Genomic DNA, 22,715 nt, shown 5'->3' on the forward strand with positions numbered 1-22,715 from the left:
CCTATGTTGCCTCATATGTTCTTATTAAACTCAGAGAAATATTGTCAGTTAATACTGGCACAATATTTTCAATTATTTGAGACTAGTTTAAGTAAAATGTTACTTTGTTTCAAAGGTACTTAGACAGACATTGTAATTATTAACTTGTTTTGTCAAGAGAAGTATTGTGTATTTAGTAATGAGATCCTGGGTGCTTTAGAGCTGTAAAAATCTTCATGAGACACATTGATGATGACGCTGAGACACTTGCCATTTATTCTTTTATTAATCCTCTCAGAAGAACTCTATGCAGAAGGTAAAATTCTTTTATTACTCTTTATTCTCTAAAATACATATAGAGAACAGAGAGTCTAAGTGTTATCTAAGTGTCATAATTCTTTAATTTTGAACTAATATTTCACTTTCACATGCCAATTTTGTAATGCATGCTTTACATAAAAGGAACTTGTTTAAACATCTTGATAATGTTTCTTTGGAATCCTTTCTTTCTCTAGATTTGGGGGCATGGGGAGCCAGGATCTAACTAAAGTGTTTTCTGGTTTTTTATTAGCCAAATTAATGCTGATAATGCTGGTAATCTGGTCAATTTGAAGGTCACATATTTGCCTTAATTATAATTTTAGGCAAGGATCCATGAAAATAGTAATACTTGCATAAGTTTAGTTCTCTCCTCTTTTTAAGAGGAGAGAGTATAATGTGGGAAATTTGAAAGAGAACAAAATCACTAGCAAGATTTCTCATGATTCTATTTTCTTAGGAGTTATTACGTAGTGATTATTTTGATGCCAATATTGTTGATTATAGAAACAGAAATATTGGGAGAGAGTGAGCGGGTCCAGATATGATTCTGTCAAAATAATGCTATAAATCAAATTGTCCAGAGATATCAACACTACAGATTTGAGGTATAAGCCAGGACAGTGTGCCCATTGGTTGGTGTTGTATTTCCTGGCCAGAACAATGGTCCTTGGGGCCATCATTGTTGTCCATAGCAGCTACTTTGGGTCTTTCCATGGCAAACTTGTGATTATGCATGGTAAATACTAGAATGTTTGGGAACTTTATGTGTTTCACTAGATGCTGACAATGGTATGGTGACTATAATTTTTGTCTTGTTTTTCTCAGCTCTGGCTGATGTTATCATTATTTTCTTTCTAAGGCAGCAGAACTCGGAGGTAACCATTCTGACTTCTTTACCATGGGGCACTTTGCCGCCTCAAACAAGTCACATGGCTAATATGCCACTAGCTCCTTTCATTCATTATTATGTTTTGAGGATGATTTGAAATTGTAGGCTTCTATCAAGCCCACTCTATTGGAAGAGTGTCTAAACTAGTGGTTCACAACCTGTGAGCTGTGACCCCTTTGGGGTCATGTATCAGATCTCATGTATATCAAATATTTACATTATGATTCACCACAGTAGCAAAAGTATAACTAAGAAATAACAAAATAATTTTATGGTAAAGGGATCATAGCAACATGAACTGTATGTATGAAAGGGTCACAGTATTAGGAAGGTTGTGAACCACTAGTCTAAACTAGTGGAGGTGTGTAAGCTATATGCAAATTTTTACTCACTGAATATAAAAGATTTGATCATTCATGGGGTTTGGCATCTATAGGGAGACTTGGAATCAACTCCCTGCCAATACAGAGTGTCAACTCCATGACTGTGCCACTATCTGCTCTGCCATTAAAGGGAACTAGTTTGCAATCTGATACTGTTATAAAAACACTTGTGTCTCTTTGGACTCAATGTACATTTTTATGAGATGACCTACTATGTGTTCTTTTGTAATAAGTATCTTCAACATATTTTCTCATATATGAGAGCCCTGTTTTTTTCTGTCATTGTGAAGGTCTGTCCTTTTCCTTTTTGTCATGTTAATCGTATTGAAGTAGTGCAATGGTTTGAATGTGAATTTCCCAATGACTACACAAGCTAAATGTTTGTTCACTGGCCACTTAAACATTCTGGTTTTTAAGCTTATTCTTCAAAGATTTTATTTTATATGCCTGTTTTTTTTTTTCAAAATGATAAGCCCCTTATTGCATCTCTGGGTTCCCATCTGCAGACTCATTCAACTTCAGATAGATGAATTTTGAAAAAGGAGTATCCAGGAAGGCCCAAAGCCAAAACTTGAATTTACATTCATAAAATGATTATCAGACATTGTACTAAATATTCTAAGCATCTAGAGATTATTTCAATTACGTGGGTGGAGATGTGTAAGCTATATGCAAAATTTTAATCACTGAATGTAAAAGATTTGATCATCCATGGGTTTTGGCATGGGTATTGAGCACTGAAACAGTTGGTGGAAGCACAGCTGATCTGTGAATAGAAGGACTGTTGGATTTAAAAAGTGTGAACAAAGAATATAGAACACTTTATCATCATATTAGATTAAATAAACCCTACTATTAAAACAAAATGAACTTTTATTTTTATTTTTACTCTTACCAGTGTGGCTTTCAGAAGTGTTAAAATTGCATGTGGGATGACATGGTGTATCTATGAGAGTGTTCTACAAAGCAAGGATAAGCTTCCAAGAAGTCGCCTGTCTGAGTAACATAGCTGTTCCGAATTGCCAGCATATATAAAGAGGGGTGGGCATGATATTAGATATTTAGACTGAGACAATATCACTTCTCAACTTAGGTTCTGAAACTAAGTGCAAACTGAAGGATCTGCCAAAACAAAAAACAAAAACAAACAAAAACAGAAAACAAAACAAAAAAAAATCAACAACCCCCCCAACCCTTTAGGAATGTTGTTTCATCATGAGTTTCATGGGTTTGAATGTTTTTCTGTTTTCAGCTTGAGTTTTCCTCATTTCAGAGAAACAGTGTGATTTTCCTACTGTGGAAAATGGAAGGATTGCCCAATATTATTATACATTTAAAAGCTTTTACTTCCCCATGAGCATAGACAAAAAACTATCATTCTTCTGTTTGGCTGGCTATGCAACCGAAAGGGGGAAGCAAGAAGAGCAAATCAGGTGCACAGCAGAAGGCTGGTCTCCAAAACCAAGGTGCTACAGTAAGTCAGTGCATGGGGTCAGCTCTGCTATGATACACTAGTTTCTGAGAAAAAAATGTTTATTTATATTAAATATGATCACTGATTAAACTTTATATACATATATAACAAGAAAAGTACTGTTATAAAATACATAAAATTCTGTAAATGAGCTGCTATATCAATAAGTCATTTTATTTGGTTTTAATAGCACATAGAGAGAAATACCAAAAATGTACACCTAAGTAGCTAAAAATGTACATCTGGGCTACTTTAAGTTAGGCAGAGCTTATCGTATTCATAATCCTTACTAGGAAGCCAGAATAAGAGATTCTTTTTTACAGAATGAGTCTTTCTAATGTTTATTTGTATATATTTGTCACTCATTTGTGTGGCCACTTTTCTTTTTCCTACCCACTGAAAGTTGCAGGCTCGTGCATGTAGGTTGGGTCATTGCTTTGCTTCCCTGTGTCATATGCTACGTTATAGCTGTCGTCCCTGAACTTAGGTGAAGTGTCTTGAGTCCCTTGAATTTCTGTTTTCCAGAGTAAAGGGCTTCTATTAAGTGCTTTCCATTTAGAAGAGGCATTTTGGTATGGTGGTAGCTGTGGTTTATATACATAGTAAACAGAACTGCATAAGATAACCATTCATTCTGTGATTTCAGGACAGACCAGAGTATTTTATAACAGAGTTATAAATGTCATTATAACATCATAGAAAGAAGTCATGTTCCTTGAATTTACTATCTTAAAAGACAGAAAATTGCAGAGGTTGGCATGGGAGCATAATCGTTAAGACAGAATCTCTGCAGTCAACTGACTGCGTGTGGTCTCATCTCCATCCTTGTGAAAGTGACATGAAAATTCTTAGCCTGTTTCTTTTTCTTTTTTAATTCTTTAATCTTTATATATGTATATATATAAAAAAATTCCCACTCCTGGAGCCCCAAGTCTCTTGAGGGTTAGATGCATCTTCTCTGACTGAGTCCAGACCCAGCAGTCCTCTGCTGTATATGTGTTGGGGGCCTCATATCAGCTGATGTATACTGCCTGGTTGGTGGCTTAGTGTCTGAGAGATCTTGGGGGAGTCCAGGTTAGTTGAGATTACTGGTCTTGCTATGGGGTTGCCCACCTCCTCAGCTTCTTCCGGAATTCAACCACAGGGGTCCCTGGCTTCTGTCCATTGGTTGGGTGTAAGTATCTGCATTTGACTCTTTCAGCTGTTTGTTGGGTCTTTTGGAGAGCAGTCATGATAAGCCCCTGTTTGTAAGCACACCGTCGCCTCAGTAATAGTGTTCAGCCCTTGGGGCCGCCCCCTGAGATGGATCTCAATTTGTGCCTGTCACTGGACCTCCTTTTCCTCAGGCTCTTCTTCATTTTTTTCCCTGCAGTTCTTTCAGACAGGATCATTTCTGGGTCAGAATTTTTGACTGTGGGATGGTAACCCCATCCCTCCACTTGATGCCCTGTCTTTCTGCTAGAGGTGAACTCTACAAGTTCCCTCTCCCCACTGTAGGGCATTTCATCTAAGGTTCCTTCCGTTGAGAAAGTCTCATACCTCCCATTTCTCTGGTGCATTCTAGAGGGCCACCCCACCTCCTATCTCCTGAGGTTGCCTGTTTCAATTCTTTCTGCTGGGCCTCAGGGCTTCAGTTCTGTTCTCCCCCTACCAATACCTGATCATGTCCCCCTTTTCCACTCCCTAGCTCCCTATTCCCTTTCCCACCTAGGTCCCTCCATCCCTCCCCCATCCTGTGATTGTGGTCTTCTTTCTTCCTCCCAAGTAGGATAGGCATCTTCACTTGGGCCCCTTGGCTTGTTAACCTTGAGTTCTATGGATTGTATCCTGGGAATTCTGTACATTTTTTTTTTTTGAGACAGGGTTGGAACTCACTTTGTAAACCAGGCTGGCCTTGAACTCAGAAATCCGCGTGCCTCTGCCTCCCCAGTGCTGGGATTAAAGGTGTGCACCACCATGCCCGACTCTTCTGTACATGTTTTTAGCCTGTTTCTTATGCACAAAATGAAGTAAGAACTTTGACATAAGAGTGCCACACAGCTAGTACTAAATGCTTTAGTGATAATATAAACATATTGGGCAAATTTCTAAACCCTTCTAGATTGATTTGTCAAAAAAGTTTCAATAATATGGCTTATAAGAATTATAATGTGAAGGTTATTTTCTTATGGGTATCTTACTATTGCACGTATTTATCAAAAACTTGATTGGAGACTCCAAGGGTTTCAGGTGCTTATGTATGTCCATATACACTGACTCTTGGATCCTAAAATATTTTCTAGAATAATGAATGAAGATTTTACAGTAAGTTACTTTAGCATTATTTAATGATCTGTTAAGTATGTCTTTGATTACATTATAAAACAATGGAATAATATGTCAATAGGATAAGAAGAAATTGCTTTTTTGGTGACTACTGGCAACTAGTGAAAAGCTAAAAGAAGATGTGGGAAGGACAGGGGTGTCTAAGGAAATTAAAATTTGTAGATGCAAAAACAGTTTAGTGAAGTACATAATGTGAATTTTATTATGAAGCAGATAGACATTGTGATTTCATCATGAAACAAAGCACATTTACTTTTACAACACAGAAAAATGTCTGAAGCCTGACCTAAGGAATGGCTACGTCTCTGATGGCAAAGTACTGTACAAACTTCAAGAGAGTATGCGTTATGGTTGCACTTCAGGATACAAAACCACTGGGGGAAAGGATGAGGAGGTGGTCCAATGTCTTTCCGAAGGGTGGTCTTCTCAACCGTCCTGCAGGAGAGAACAAGGTACACACACAGGAATGCAGCAGCACATTCAGCTATGAGGTTAATGCTTGATAGGCAGTTTAATTTTGTATAATTTGTTTTCTACTCAGTTTCTTCTGTGTGAGAAGGTGACAGTATTAGCTGTTTTAAAAATGCTTGTGTTTTCTTAATCCATGGGTTCTCAACTTCAGCAAGTCCCCTGCCTCATCATATCTTACTTTGAACTAGCTAGAAAGAGCTAAAGTGCTCAAGGTGAGAGAACCCTACTAGGCTTTTCTGTGTAATGTATGCATATATTTTCTTTATTGGTAGACTGTATATCAGTGTAAGTTGTTTAAATTATACAAATATACTGATGACATTTAATAAAAGTATTACACCACAAGACTTCATTTGAAATGATGCCTTTGGTCAAGTACAATGGGCCAATATTTCAAAGTAGAAGACTAAAAGAGAACTATGACAATGAAGCCACAGATGCAAAGGCAAAGTGGTCCTTTCGATCACGGTCGCCTTTTGCCAACTGCTATATTATAATAAACACTCTATGGCATATACTTTGTGATCCCTTTTTAGTAGTCTAGGGTCTTGGCAAAGCATATCAAAGTTTATAAAATGAATGTTTAACTTTTTCAGAGACATGTTTGGCCCCTGAGTTGGAGCATGGAAATTATTCCACGACGCAGAGAACATTCAAAGTGAAGGACATAGTGGGTTACACATGCACTGCAGGCTACTACAGCGCTGCAGGGAAGCAGACTGGGGAAGCCGAGTGCCAGGCTCACGGCTGGTCCCTCACGCCACAGTGCAACAGTAAGAACTTTCTCGCTGCAGAGGTTCATGGCATATACATTGTCCTGTTAGTAACATTCCGTGTCACTTAGTTTTGCTTTCGTTGGAATTTAGTTAACAGTAGACTTTTGTCATTTTAAGCTCTCTAAGAAGAATGTAAAAGACTCTCATTTTAGCTATTTGGAATTAAATTCAATTAGAACTGCTGGTATTTTTAATTTTTTTTTTTTAAGATTTATTTATTTAAGTACACTGTAGCTGTCCTCAGACACTCCAGAAGAGGGAGTCAGATCTTGTTACAGATGGTTGTGAGCCACTATGTGGTTGCTGGGATTTGAACTCTAGACCTTCGGAAGAGCAGTAGGGTGCTCTTACCCACTGAGCCATCTCACCAGCCCAGAACTGCTGGTATTTAAAGAGACAAAATATATTAGTAAGGTTATAGAACAACATAGCAAATGTTTTAATATCTATTCCAAGTACGGATTATAAATAGTGAATTGTTCTACTAGAAAAAAAAGTTTCCTTATTTTTATCTATTTCTTCATTTTTAGAATTAATGTGCTCTTCTTTGAGATTAATAGAAAATGGCTACTTTCATCCTGTAAAGCAAACATATGAAGAAGGAGATGTAGTTCAATTTTTCTGTCATGAAAATTACTATCTAAGTGGATCTGATTTAATTCAGTGCTATAACTTTGGCTGGTATCCAGAATCTCCCATATGTGAAGGTAACTTTTAAAATTTTCATACTTAGAAAATAGCTTTGTTCTCCATGATCTCTAAATGATCATATCTAATTCTAATTCCAAAACTATTTTAATTATTATATATCAACTCAATGAATTATTCTCTCTGAAGAAACTAAGCTTTGTATGCATTTGTGTAGTATATTACCTGTTATGTTTAACATGCATATATCTGAGTATATGTGTATGTAGTGTGTGCATATGTTTGTGTGGGTGCATGAACACCTGTACATGTGGAGGCTAGAGGTTCATGCCAGGTGTCACCCTCGGTTCCTCTCCTTAGTTTTTGACAGAAGTCTTCTCATTGAACCAGAGCTTATTGAATTGGCTGGTCTGCTTAGGTAATGAGCATCAGATTTCCTCCATCTTCCCTCCCAAGTGCTAGATTACAGGCACCTACCACTGTGTCTGGCTTTTACAGGGATGATGTAAATTGTAGTTAGGTCTCCCTGTTTACAAGGCAAGCAATTTTCTCAATCTCACCATCTTTATAACCCTATGGTTAATATTTTAAAACCCCTGTTATACATTTTCAATGTACTTGGATGAGATACTTTCTTAATTGGCCATATATTTCTTGATGTGAAAAGTACATCTTCAAAATTATGGAGTGAGAAGCATACACAGCAGACTATTAACCTGAACGGAAAATGGAAAATGAGGTCAGGCATGTAGTAAGTACAGTCCAGACATGTAATAGGTAAGGTTGGATTTCTAGCACGGGCTGTGTTCAAAGGGGAGCCATGACTATATGCCACAGATGCCAAATCACAGCATAGAGAGGCATCATGTGTCAGAGGAAACTCAAGGACAAGCATGTGAGTAAACATTCTAGATTTTGATTAGTATAGTGTGAGAGAATTCCCACTTTAATATTCATAGACATGACAGATAATATTTGAACTGAGTCTGAAAAATAAATGGAAATCTGAGGATTTGCAGGGGGATGAAAGGCAAAAGGTGTGATAACCACTATTTTTGCTGTAATACAGGAGATAATGCTATTATTGACAGGCAGGTCAATGGCATGGAAGTAAAAGAGAAAAGCAGAATTGAAATAGATGGCAGCAGGAAGGAAAGATGTCTGGACAGGACCTGGATGACAGTGTCTGTACCTATCAGAACTCTGTAAGCAGTGAGTGATGGCTTTGAAGGTTTACTATCTTTCTAGTTGAGCCAAATAGACTTGTAATAACAGCATGGGTGGAGGGGTCACTAGCAAGCTCTCAGTAGCATGAAAACTTAATGACTGTTCTGAGCCTCCTCCAAATTAGGATGGCCACATGCCTGTAATTTTATAATTAATAGTTCTTGTGTGTAGCATAGTCATATGTTGAACAATATACTTCCCAACTCCAGATATCTGCATCCTAATCCTAGAGACAGCATAATAAACTTACTTATGTGGCAAAATAATTACATAGGTGACTAAAGATCTGGAGGAGTGGCTCTTATCTGAAGTTATTTATTTGGACCCTAATATAATAAATGTCATCATAAAGGGGATTGGAGGGGTAGTTGACCACAGAAAAGTAAGTTGGAGCTGTAATAATGCAAGAGAACAGTTTTAGTTTATTTATCTATACTGTGTAAGGAATTTAGACTAAAGAAGAAGGCAATTGTAAAATACTCAAAATGGCCCAAGACTATTATTGCTTTACTGGTTCTGTACATCAAGGGTGCGGGCATGGCTCCAGTTTGGCTGTTGAACTATGTCAGTGCCAGCTTTAATGCTTGGCCTGGCAGTAATGTTCCACATACATTGTGGGTGTTGGCAGGGTTTTTTGTGCTCTGCAGACTGGAGAGCCAGTATTTGTGGCTTTTGGCTAAGGTAGCTCTCTAACCCTTGCCTTCTGGCCTCCTTCATTTGAACTTCCACAGCATAGCAGGTTGATTCTTCTAAGCCAGTAGGGAGAGAGTCTTTCAGTGAGAATGGCATTTTGAATTTATGTGACTCATCATGTAACATAAGCACATGCTAATTCATCATTTTCCCGTAAGAAACAATTGCCAGGTCTCACTCATAGAGGCATGTATCAGAGAGTACTCAGGCAGGGATGTTTCTGCAGTCTGTCTGCCATATTTTCTATGGTGCTTAACCCTATAAATATCTTCAACGATTCTTTATCATTTTTTAAAAAATATTCTGGGATTAAATAAGCTTGTGGGATTTTTTTTTCTTTTTAACATAAGGAAGAAGAAATCGATGTCCTCCTCCACCTGTGCCTCTAAATTCTAAAATTCAACAACATTCAACAACTTACCGTCACGGAGAAAGAGTGCATATAGAATGTGAGCTTAATTTTGTGATTCAGGGTTCAGAAGAACTACTCTGTGAAAATGGGAAGTGGACAGAACCTCCAAAATGTATTGGTTGGTAAAATCTTTTTAAGTTAGCTTTCATTAATATTTTAATTCATGTATTTAATAGTGAATTTTATTGTGACATTCCCGGACATGTTTATCATTGTCCTTGCTCTCATTCACAATCCTCCCATGCTACTCTCCCTACTTAATTATCTTGAATAAGCATCTCCTAAAATGCTTATGGTTGGTTTCTTTCTTTAATTGTACCTTTACAGAAGAAAAGGAGAAGGTAGCCTGCGAGCAACCACCCTCCGTTGTGAATGGTGTTGCACAGCCACACTCTGAGATTTACTACAGTGGGGATAAAGTGACATACACGTGTGGAGGGGGCTACAGTCTCCGAGGATCAAGTACGATAACTTGCAATCGTGGCCGATGGACACTGCCCCCTGAGTGTGTTGGTATGTGGGATGTTTCTAACATTTAAGCCTAAGATATTTGCATGTGTTTAGTCTGTCTATTCATGGATAGACACTAATGCTTGCAAAATTTAGAGACTCATAGATACTGGATCTACTGTGTCAATTTTAGATTTTGTAGATGCATCTATAAAATTTAGGTCAAATCAATAATTTAGAATCAAAAACATTATTCAAAAACTCATTTAAAAAGAAATAAAAAAAATCATTAGTGCTAGGATGGCATATAGGTTTTGTTAACCTCATGCTAACTTTTAGCGACCACACGTGAGATGTGTCTTATTAAAGAAGCAAGCAGAGGGATGCTTGGCTAGTGGATGGCCATGAGTATAATCTGTTTCCCCTCCTCAATATACTGTAGTCAATACAGGACTCACTCTCATAAACCTCAGGGAAATCCTGCTGATTGGAATCTTGACCCTTACCCTTCTGAGCCTTACAGCTTCTAAGAGGCATCCTTCGTGTTAGATATTTACTGAAGGGTATCTTGAGCTCTACACACTCCTGGTTGCCATCCTTCCTACAATCTTTTTCATTTTTTGTTTTGATTAGATATGGAAAAAAGTTCCCCACGCATGCTTATCTAAGATATTTATTACATGAGAAAAAATAAAAGCTAACAAAGGAGTTTAAACAAATTAACCAGTGAAGAGAAAGTGGGAGAGAATATATTTTTCATCCATGTGTTAACTGAGAATAGAGATGAAAGGAACGGAGAAGGAAGAAGATAGGAATGGGTACGGCCCAGTACAATGCTAGGATGGACCATGATTTTTGGGATCGTTTTAGGCATTTAAGAACCTCCTTATGGAGCTAAAGGGGTTTGCAACCCCATAGGAAGAACAACAGTATCAACCTACTAGAGCTTCCAGGGTCTAAACCACCAACCAAAGAGTACACATGGAGGGACCCATGGCTCCAGTTGCATATATAGCAGAGGATGGCTTTGTAGGGCAACAATGGGAGGAGAGGCCCTTGGTCCTGTGAAGGCTTGATGTTCCAGTATAGGGGAATGCCAGGGTGGGGAGGGGAGAATGGGTGGGTGGGTGAGCACCCTCATAGAAGCATGGGGAGTGGGAGTGGGATAGGGGTTTCCAGAGTGGGAGGAGATCAGCAAAGGGGACAACATTTGAAATGTAAACAAAGAAAATATACAATAAAAAAAATCCGAAAAAGAGAACCTCTTTATCACTGTTGGCTTTACCATCAAGAAAAGAAGAAACATACACAGTTTTGTTCTTGATTAACAACAAGATACATTCTTTTAAAAATACTTAAGCTAGAAACTTCAATTTTGATTAACCTAGAAACAATTGTCACAAATGATAGTACAAATGTTGAGATACCGTGTTTTGGATAGCTGTATCATTGTATTGTATGTTTATTACATTTCTAAACAATCCCTTTTCTTAGAAAATATTGAGAATTGTAAGCCTCCTCCTGACATAGCAAATGGTGTGGTTGCTGATGGGTTACTGGCAAGTTACACATCAGGATCTTCAGTGGAGTACAGATGCAATGAGTATTACTTATTGAAGGGATCAGAAACATCTCGCTGTGAACAAGGAGTGTGGTCATCTCCACCTGTATGTTTGGGTAAGAAAGGGAACACATTATTGAATTTATACGTGTATACATTCATACATTTTTCTCTGATTTAATTAGGAGACCTGTTACATCCTAGTATAGATCTACATATTTTTTTGCCATTAATTTTATTGTAAAAAATATAAGTATCATATAATTGGATAATTTTAGAGATAGTGGACTGTACAATGGCATTATGAGTATTTAACCTGTTCCTTTATGTGCAGTGTTGTGCCTAGATGCACGTTTCATCTGTAGTATTCACTACCTTAGCTTGCAATGAACATTGCTAATGACTTTGTCCCAGTTTCTTCTGCACCCAAATGGTTACCTTTGTTACATCTCATAACCTTGTTTGAACTATCTTTGATAACTTAGATCATTACACCCCACAATAGTGTCATGCACACAGAATGAACACAATGCAAATGTGCTGTGTGGGACATGCTTTCTCCACTTAAAATATTGTATAAATCTACATTTTATATTTGAGGTTTGATGTTTTCATGTCTACATAGTATTCCATAGTGTTTGTATACCATAATCAATTCAAATAATCATTTCATTGACATATTTAATATTTGACATATTTATATAATAATTAATACATTTTGTAACAAAATAATTTTGTACTTAAAATTTCATTTTTTTCTTTAAAAAGTTAATTATATTTATTTTTCTCCTATTTTTATTTTTACACAATTTCCCCCCCCCCCCAGAGTTCCTGACTTGGTATTTCTAGACCAAACATCTGAAATTTTAATTTTTTCTTAATTATCAAATTGTTTTTCAGATACTTACTTTTGGTTTATAACACTCCCAGTTTTCTTAAGATCTGTCAATTTTGACTATTTTAATTATTATGTAATTTTTAACCTAATCATTGCAGTAATTTTAATTTGTTTTATTTAAGTATAATCTGGACAGCTTTGAGTTTTCTAATGTATGCAGGTTTGTTTTCATTTTCTCCTTTCATGTGTGCTATAGAAACATAATGTATATTAACCTTTAAGAATCACATAAGATTAGAAATATTTTTCTTGATTTTATTTTTATTTATAATGTTTTAAAACACAGACACCTTCCATTTTAGCCTTTCTGGTTTTTATACTTCAAGTCATTCTGAGAATGCTATACCCATCAAATTAAATACATCGTCAATTACAATCTCTCTGTTACTATTATGTTGTCATAAATGCTTTGATATTAGGTTTTTGGTGATGTGACTGATATTTTGTGGAACTGAAATATAGTCTGAGTACAGTCTACATTACCAGTGAAACAGCTTCCTAAGGTATAGCAAGATTTAAAGGTATTCCATCCTGTTTCTGGAACAATTGCCATAAGACATTCTGACCTGACGGTTATGAATCAAAGCACATGCCAAGCAAAGGTCACTTTTGTTGGCAGGGTACCATGGGAGAGTCTTTTGGACTCAGTAGTTCTTCCACCGCAGGTTCAAACAACTGTGTAAGGGGCGCAGTTTTCCATCTAAGTCAGTATTGAGATATGAGTCTCTCTAGCTTCTCCCTGCCCATCTCCTCGTTCTCATAATGCTTTAGCCATATTGCTTTCTTTATCTTTGTCATGATTTCATCTCCAGATGACCGTTTATACTGTTTGTTCCCTCTTATCAGAAAAATGCAAGATTCAAGCTGTTTTTTTGTTTGTTTGGTTTTTTTCAAGACAGGTTTCTCTGTGTAGTCCTGGCTGTCCTGGAACTCACTGTGTAGACCAGGCTGGCCTTGAACTCAGAAATTCGCCTGCCTCTGCCTCCCAAGTGCTGGGATTAAAGGCGTGCACCACCACGCCCAGCCCATAAAAACTGGTATCAAGTGTGCTTCCCATTTAGGTTTACGGGAATCATTTTACTTAGAAGGGCACACTCCGTTCCTTCAGCCTTTATGGTAGCTCTTCCTCTACACTCCTCTTTTGTTCTCTAACTTACAGTGCAGCTGTAAGGTGGTCACAAATCACAATAGTTTATTTATTTATTTTATTTATGATTTACCATGGGAGCTTCTGTTGCAACAAAAGGTCCATGTGTTCTTATGGCTAGGTATGTAATGAACGCCAGATTCTCTGTAAACATTCCTAAATTAAATGCACTTTCTGTTTCATGGTCATTAGTTAATTGAAAAAAATTATGTTCAACATTGCTGTTTCATGACTTGAAATAATATTTTGATTTTGAAAACTATTTTGGTTTAAATCCATGATATCATGAAAACAAGAAATATGTAGTTAATTAATTTAGAAATCATAAAGTATATATTTTACTATTTATATTGCCATGGGCCCGTGCTTTAAGAGAAGATTGAGCAACTTATGTGGCCTGAACCTTGAGATAAAGAAGTAACAGGCCCCTGCTATGGGGGGAAAGCAAGCCCAGGTCCTTCTCCCCTCTGTTGCCTTCACAAAGGAGATCTGGCTATGCCTCTCCTGTGGCCCGGTCTCTGTCTCCTGCAGATGTAAAAGGGACATGTGAAAATGTTCTTTCTTGTTTCTGTCCCTCCTAGGGTGCAACTCTGTTACTTTCACCCCAAATCATCTTTAACTTGCATCCTGTCTAAGGGCTCCCAGATGAGACCCTCCGAGGCCAAACTCTTCATCAGCATCATCACTAGTAAACATAGCTATTACCTGAAAGCATCCACACCCTAGGGAAAAAAGTTATAAAAAGTAAGTGATTCCTTTTGTCCCATGGCTTCCTGAATTTGCCTATGTGCTGAAACCTGGAGCCAAGTGAGCCCTTGATCTTGTGGTTCGCATAAAAATACGCCTCAGTTCCTGTCTTTGTCTTTCTACACATTACTTCTTCATCTAACATGAATGTGTGATTTCTAATAATGATGAATGTCAAACCTATAATATTACCTTTGGTGCTTACTACAAAACGTATTGAAAAAAATGTATTACGCACTTGTCAGATGATGATGATGATGATGATGATGATGATGATGATGATGATGAATTATTTCGAGACAGGGTTTCTCCGTGTAGCCCTGGCTGTCCTGGAATTCACTCTGTAGACCAGGCTGGCCTTGAACTCAGAAATCCTCCTGCCTCTGCCTCCCGAATGCTTGAATTAAAAGCGTGCGCCACCACTGCCCGGCTTACTTGTCAGATTATTGATGACTTCAAAAGATCATTTTGTTTTTCAGAGCCATGCACTATTGATGTGGATCACATGAACAGGAATAACATACAGTTGAAGTGGAAATATGAGGGCAAGATTTTACATGGAGACCTAATAGATTTTGTGTGTAAACAGGGATATAACTTGTCACCGTCAATCCCATTGTCTGAGATATCCGCGCAGTGCAATAGAGGCGATGTGAGATACCCCGTGTGCGTTAGAAGAGGTAAAGGAATAAGGCTGGGCATGCTACTCAATTAGTATCTGCGGTCTTCTGATAACAGTCGGAGGTGATTCAGCTCTCTGCTTCCACTCAGCATACATGCTCACTAAGGAGGATCATATTGACAGTTTACTCTGAAAGAGTCGTTGTGATGGGAAAATGGGCAGATTTCACAAGTAACCCCAGACCGTCAGAGGCTGGTTTTCCCCATGCAGAACCCCTCTAAAGCTTCAGTTTACGTGGGATTTGCTAGGATTCTTTGTTTTAAGAAAGGGTTTAGGGTAGAATGTGAGAGATTTTATTTATTCCCTAGATCTAGGGTCTGTTTCTTTTAATACGAGAAAAGGAAGGTAATACATATGGAAAGCATATGCTTTAGGGTAAATAAATGTTTATACATTTTCATCTTTGGTTTGATTAAAAGGGAAAGGGAAAATATTAAATAATATTGTTAATATTTTGCTAATTGTCAATGTGCATTCAGGTTTTACAACATGAAATCCTATGATCATCCATTGTATAGTATATTTGTTGATCAATTAATCCAATATGAGAAATAGTTAATTGCCTTAATACTTTTAAGTCAGTGAAACATCTCCACTTTATTTCTGTAGCAATCAACAAAAACTGAAAGTTCATTGTAGCAATTGTTATATTCTGTAAAATCACTTTTTTTAGAATCTAAAGGGATGTGTGCATCTCCTCCAGTGATAAGAAATGGAGATATTGTTAGTTCAGCAGCCCACACCTATGAAAACGGCTCCTCAGTAGAATACCAGTGTTTTGAAAATCATTTCCTACAAGGGTCTCGGAATGCCTATTGTGTAGATGGAGTGTGGACTACACCACCATCGTGTCTAGGTATGTGCTGCTAAACACCCCTCTTTCACCCTGCCATTGAGAGATGAGGTGATACTAAGATAACACTTGGCTTTCTTTACTTGTTTTATTGATGCTCCTATTTAACCACAGGCTTCTGGTTTTCTTCTCTTTGTATTACAAATAACTATAGTCCACTTACTCTTCAAGTGTTTATTAAGTGCAAACTGTGCATTACATACAAGTTTGATGTTAGGTTTAAAAATGAATAAACTATAATATCATAGAGAAATTATTATTCAGTGTGGCTGAAACTATAGTATAATATAGAGTGTTCAGAACACATTATGTACATGTATGGAGTTGTCAAATAACTGAATTAATCATTAAAAAATGAAAAAAGATTGTCAGACAAAAATAATGCTAATAATATCTCTAGACCTTAAACTACACATGGAATTAGAGGGCACAGTACACTAATATAGCATTTGGAAGAAGACAATGTGCAAGTATCCCAGAGGCCTGGAGAGTAAAGGAATCACTTCATAAAGGAGTGACATCATAAAGAAATGACTTCGTAAAGGAGTGACATCATAAACAAATGACATCATAAAAGAATGACTTCATAAAAGAATGACTTCATAATGATTTCAGAAGCCAAGGGTTCATGATATATGTCTTAATATGTTACTGTGAGTTCTTTGTACATTTAAATTAGTTTCTCAGTTTAATTCTTTTAATTTTTTTATGGTGAAATATTTTTCTTAGATGCATAAAAACAAAAGCATTTAAACTATTGATGGTTGCCTTATGTGATTTAAAGACAGAACTCTTTTAGCAATAAAATACTTTGCTCTTTTAACTGTCTTGAGGCCCACTTTCCCACTTCATAGATCTAACTTTTGAAATTTATTTTTTTATTTACATTCTTTCCATACAATGCATTTTTATCATATTTTTTCTTCCTCTCACCCAGGTCCACCAGCTTCTCCCCACATCCCTAACCACTACCCTTTTGTCTTTAGTTCATGTTTTGTAGGAGAGAGAGAGAGAGAGAGAGAGAGAGAGAGAGAGAGAGAGAGAGAGAGCAGGGTGCTAGCTTATCCAGTAGAAAATTTTCTATATTTTAATTTTTCAACCCTCTGGATTTTCATTTTACATGTATTTTTTTTTAGAAGCAATTGTTGATTTATACTTTCCTCTGTTTTTCATTAACTGTTGTCATAGGTTATATCCCACCTTTGTTTCTGAGATCTGATGGGGATCATTCTTTCATTTCTCCTCTAAGACTTTAGCACACTTCCCACTGGTTTCTTTTATCCACAGGCCGTATTAGTCCGCCGGGCCCTTGAATTCTGCACATAGTTTAAGGCCTAGAGATGATACTGTTACCGCTATCTTTGACAATCCTCATTTTTTTGTGTGATTTGACAGTTTCATGCATGTATATGCTGCATTATGGCTAGTCTGTCCCTCCCACCATTTCTTATCTCCTTTCCAGTCCTAACATCCCCTCCTCATCCCTGCAAGTCCCTTTCCGAGATTCATGACTTTTAGTTTGCTGGCTCATTTAGTTTAACCAGGGCCATCTGGAACTATCCACTGGAACCTGGTAGAATCATCAGTCGGTACACAACTGAAAGAAATCATTTCCTTCCTCTGTGAATGGATCAGTAAGCAACAGTAGCCATGAGGGGCAGAATTACAGAGGCCTCCCCCACCCATCCTCACTGTTGATGGACTCCTTGTGTATTCAGTTCAGGCATCTGTGCCTGCTGTGACTTTGTAATTGCAAAACTGTGTCTTGTCTATGAGATGATATTTTGCAGCTCTTTTCTCTACTTTTGAGGTTCTATATTGTTTCTGCACCCTCTTCTGCAATGTTGCCTAAGTCTTATAGGGTGTGGTATAAATGACTTACTTAACACTGAATACTCATCTATCCATTCTCAACACCACATAGGCATTAGTGTCTTTAGTTATCAATATTCACTGGAAAAACAGGATTCTTTGACTTTTTGGATTGAGGGTCGTCATTTGATTTAGGCTGAGAGTAGCATTTATTTTTTAATATAAAATATTTAGAATGCAGCTTGATGCTATATTAATTTAGTTAACAAACAGTATTTAGTTTCCCCTTGCGACTATGAGATATTCACTGCCATAGATTTTTGAGCAGGCTTATTGCTCTGGGCATGTATTCTTGCCTGTGGGATGGGTCTCAAATCTAATAACAGTGCAGTTAGTTACCTGATAACAGTAATGTTACTATTTCACAAGTTGGTACATCTCATTAGGTAGGTTGGTCTCATTAATTATATAGTGACATATTGAGTATTAAATGTTATATGTGAACAAATTTAGAAGCTTACTACTACGTGATCTTGTTCCATGAAATACTTGTTACATTATCTAGCTAAAGTTAGGATTGAGATAGTTGGGTTTGATCCAATTAAAATTGAAAAGGAAGATGTTTGCTTTTTATGGTTCTATGTGGAGACTTTGATTTTTATACCTTCTTCTAGAATGACAATGGTATATGTGAAAAATACCAAATATGCAGTGCAGTTTTTAGCCAAACTAGCACAGCTCCTCATCCTTCTGCAACAGTCACAAAATGATGAATACATCAAAACAAATAAATGCAGAGAGTTCAGCTTGCTTTGGTACCTTCCTAGCCCTCTAAGTTACCAACTCCAGCCTCTCCTTCCGCTTTCAGACCTGTGAGATGGACACAAGAGAAAACCCAGCATACACATGCTTATCAGACAAAGTTCTCCTTCCGCTTTCAGACCTGTGAGATTGACACAAGAGAAAACCCAGCATACACAAGCTTATCAGACAAAGTTTTCCTAGTTCCTTCGCTCACTGGCTTGCCAGGTGGTTCTCAGATGCCCTGGTGTATTTATAGTTTTAATCAGTTTTTCAAATACTTTTAGTTTTTGGTATAATTTTTTGGTCTGATATAAGCTTGGTAATAGATAGGTGAATGCAGAAAAATCTATGAATAAGACTTAAATAAAACCTCATGTTTTATAAAACAACACTGTTTTAAGAAATCTCTCTGTGGGCTAGAGAGATGGCTCAGCAGTTAAGAACACTAGCTGCTCTTCTGAAGGTTCTGAATTCAAATTCCAGCAACCACATGGTGGCTCACAAACATCTGTAACGAGATCTGATGCCCTCTTCTGGAGTGTCTGAAGACAGCTACAGTGTACTTACATATAATAAATAAATACATCTTTTAAAAAAAATCTCTCTGGAGGAAGCACTCAGACACCAGTAAGTAAAGAGTGGAGATATATTCACAGTGAACAGAAGCCAGGGTGTATCTTGAAAGACTTCAGTTCTACCTCTAACTTGCATTCTCCTTTTATAACGCTAAAACTGAAAGGTGGGGTGAGCAGACAAGAGCACAGGCGTTTTTGGAAGCATAAGCAGCAGCAAACTTGGGTGCTTTGCTTTTCAAAGACACATGTTATAGTAGGCTTTTGTGGTCAGGCAGCTAAGGGCAATCGCCTACTGTATTTCATATATATATATTTTCAGGTCATTCTTTTCCAGGTAGCAAAGGGAAGTCATGTTTGGCAATGAACAATACAAACAGAGCTTTACATAAATCACTCATGGAATGAGTATCAAGTAATTGGTGTTTCCTAATTTATTGTACGTCAATACTGATTTAAATTACAACTCAATTTGACTTCATTAAAATAATATTTAAGAGAGAGCCTGAAAATTCTAAACACCCTTTCTAATCATTCTTATTTAGTGTATTACCTGTAGCACCTCTCATATAGCATTTGATCTATAGATATTTAATACATTCTTTAAAAATATCTATATACATATATGATGGTTGGTATGCTACATTAGCAACTTTGGAAATTTTAAATCTACTTCAGAATTATTTCCTTGGTCATTCAGGAGGCTAATCAGACACCTGTAACTCCATTTTGAAAATATTTTGATTGTGTTGTATATTCGAGAAAGGGTTTCTTTTGTGTAACTCTGTCTAGTTCTGTAGACCTGGCCTTGAACTCATAGAGATTTGCCTGTGTCTGCCTCCTGAGTGTTGTGGTTAATGGTGTGCACTACCACTGCCTGGTTAAATATTTTGATTCTTGAAATTTTTCAAAAATCTATTTATATTTATTTATTTATTTATTTATTTATTTATTTATTTATTTATTTATTTTGCTTTTCAATACAGGGTTTCTCTGTATAGCCCTGGCTGTCCTGGAACTCATTCTGTAGACCAGGCTGGCCTCAAACTCAGAAATCTGCCTGCCTCTGCCTCACAAGTGCTGAGATTAAAGGCGTGCACCACCACGCCTGTCTCAAAATTCTATTTTTATCATGGGACAACATAAGAGATATTTAGCTATTATTATACGTAGTTAGGTTTTTGTCCTGCTTTATGTTAATACATAGTTGAAGGAAAACATGAATACTTTCATTGCTTAGCATTTGCAATAGAACCCAATTTTCAATTAAATCCAATCCAATACTCCTCAACTGGAAATTTAAAAGAGAGAAAACAGTCACCTGCTTTGGATTGTGATAGCTCAGAACATTTGCATTAGTGTTGGGAATCTGGGTTGTTTCTACCTTGCCACCTTAATAGCGATTGATGGTTTATATTGCACATATTATATATAATACTTATAGGAATATTATAAATGATGCAAATTTTTCATGGTGTCAGAATTCTGACCTTTTGAAATTAAATGAAACATAAGAAATATGTTTACAGTCCCCTCTACATATTAAAAATTAACTAGTGGCAAAGTATATGTTCTACTGGCTGCAGAAAATGAATTAAGTCAAGGAACCAAATGTGGACAATATGTGTATTAGGGGTTCCTGGGAACTGAACGCAGGACAGGGACTTATGCATGTTAGGTAACACTGTGTCACTCAGAGATAAAGTCATCTCTCAGGTACTTTATTTAAATTTTATGAATAAGCAATTTTAATGAATTTTTATAACTATCCATGTATTCTTTGACAAGTACCACAGGAGTGAATGTCACACAGGTTCCCTTTGGGACTAGGAATGAGCATGATTTCTGATTTCAGTAATAATTCTAACATGCTTGCCTTTCTCTGGAATGTTAAGGCTATCCCATATAGGCAACATTGTAAGTGCTGTTAGTATAAGATGGGTCGATATAGTTTTCTTCTTAATTTCTTATGTTTGTCCAGAGCCTTGCACATTATCATTTGTTGAAATGGATGAGAATTATTTACAGCTGAAATGGAAATTTGACAACAGACCGCTCATTCTCCATGGAGAGTATATTGAATTTATGTGTAAGAGAGATGCATATATAACTGAGACATCTATTGCTGGGTCTGTACTTCGAGTGCAGTGTGACAGGGGAAGGCTGAAATACCCTAAGTGTATTCCAAGAGACAGGTAAGAAAATATACTGAAAATATGTTTTTGTCAGATGTTATTCAAGAGATTCACTATTTTATAAATTCTATAATCTTGTGTTTTACACTACTCTGTTTTTAAAGTCTGTTTGAGAGAACAATCATATTTTCTTCATATGTTAATTAAACTCAACTAAACACTGGAAGTTTCTGAGTTTCCTGGAGTCAAATTGCTGTGTACCATTTGATATCTGTGATATTTTGACAGTTGGAGAACAAATCCATTTGCATGTACAATATTTAAATGTTCAAAATTTAACTCATATCTTTGAAATATGAAGTAAAGCACATTTATAATATTTATAACTTGTCTCAAATTTTACATATAACAAAATTTTGGAAATACCTGTACAGCTGCAGCTGATGAACTAACTCCTGGACCTACACAATAACAACCTGTAAAATGTATTCTATATGCTCTATAAAAATGCCTAGGATCCTTGCCTAGAAACACTTCTTATGCTTAATTATGATAATATATAAACCTAGTATTAATGTAGTAAACAACATTAATAAACATTAACATAAAATAAAATAACATTACATTTTTCAAATGGAACCAGAGATGAAGTTTATTAAATATGGTTACTTGTTCTTGTTGGTTCCTATTTAAGACATAACTCACATGAATTATTTAATGACTAAAATTGTAATAGGTACCGGATTATGACTAGCATTCTTTTACATTCTCTTCTTTTTCTCTCCTTTTGTCATCAAGGAGTCTGTCCTTTCAGGAAGCATTAAGGACCCGAAGACAAATGGAAGAAAGATAAAGAATACTCTATCATACGAATCCAGCATAAAATCATTTTAGGAAGTCTGCACCAAGTTTAGTATTCTGAGGCTTTTCTTTTGCATAAAATTGTGCTCAATACTTTTCTGATTTATAAATCAAAGCAAAAATATATCTTATTTTAGTTTGCTTAATTTTACATTTAATCTAATCTTTATTGTTATCTTTCACCTGTTAAATTTGACTTATTCATCAAATCACCCCTGTTTTCTATCGATCACTGTCAGACTATATTGTTTCCTTGAGTATGTATGGAAAACACATTTGAGTTTATTATATTCATTAAAATTAAGATTTTTCTGTTAATTTTAATTAAATATTTATATTAATATCAGAGACAAACACACTGGGAGAATGCACATATAATGGTATGTGTAAGAGTTACTTTAAAAATAGGAAAATGACTACTTTTCAAAGTGTAAAGAACTTTTTGAAATTAACTTCCTACAAGGATAATAATCAAATTATAGTGTTTTGTTCTACTTACATGTTCAAATAATGACATGGTATCCACATTATGACTGGCTCTTAGTACAAGAAGAGCAGAGTTTCCCTGTCCATTTAACTTAGTTTTATTAATGTA

General features: G+C 36.4%; 1 protein-coding gene across 2 annotated transcripts; it reads left to right on the forward strand.

Moving 5' to 3' along the window:
* Positions 1-107: 107 nt before the first annotated feature.
* On the forward strand, positions 108-22,438 carry F13b (coagulation factor XIII B chain). 2 transcript variants are annotated; one of them, XM_029538839.1, is made up of 12 exons: positions 108-295; positions 2,825-3,046; positions 5,638-5,823; positions 6,439-6,615; positions 7,149-7,325; positions 9,537-9,716; positions 9,926-10,111; positions 11,543-11,725; positions 14,881-15,081; positions 15,757-15,939; positions 21,106-21,319; positions 22,058-22,426. In XM_029538839.1, the coding sequence occupies exons 2-12, from the start codon at positions 2,926-2,928 to the stop codon at positions 22,110-22,112; spliced, it is 1,863 nt and encodes a 620-aa protein (XP_029394699.1). In that variant the 5' UTR covers positions 108-295; positions 2,825-2,925; the 3' UTR covers positions 22,113-22,426. The 2 variants fall into 2 exon arrangements, with proteins under 2 accessions (XP_029394699.1, XP_021054589.1); XM_021198930.2 differs by having other exon boundaries at positions 215-295; positions 2,846-3,046; positions 22,058-22,438.
* Positions 22,439-22,715: the final 277 nt, after the last annotated feature.

Source organism: Mus pahari, chromosome 5, assembly GCF_900095145.1.
Source record: "Mus pahari chromosome 5, PAHARI_EIJ_v1.1, whole genome shotgun sequence".
NCBI lineage: Eukaryota > Metazoa > Chordata > Mammalia > Rodentia > Muridae > Mus > Mus pahari.

What these genes read in the sequence shown, in the direction of transcription:
- F13b (XM_021198930.2), top strand. Translation starts at nt 229, where the DNA reads ATGATGACGCTGAGACACTTGCCATTTATTCTTTTATTAATCCTCTCA. An exon ending in CCTCACGCCACAGTGCAACA is followed by an intron (nt 6,616 to 7,148) that starts GTAAGAACTTTC and finishes CTTCATTTTTAG; the next exon opens with AATTAATGTGCTCTTCTTTG. An exon ending in AGAACCTCCAAAATGTATTG is followed by an intron (nt 9,717 to 9,925) that starts GTTGGTAAAATC and finishes GTACCTTTACAG; the next exon opens with AAGAAAAGGAGAAGGTAGCC.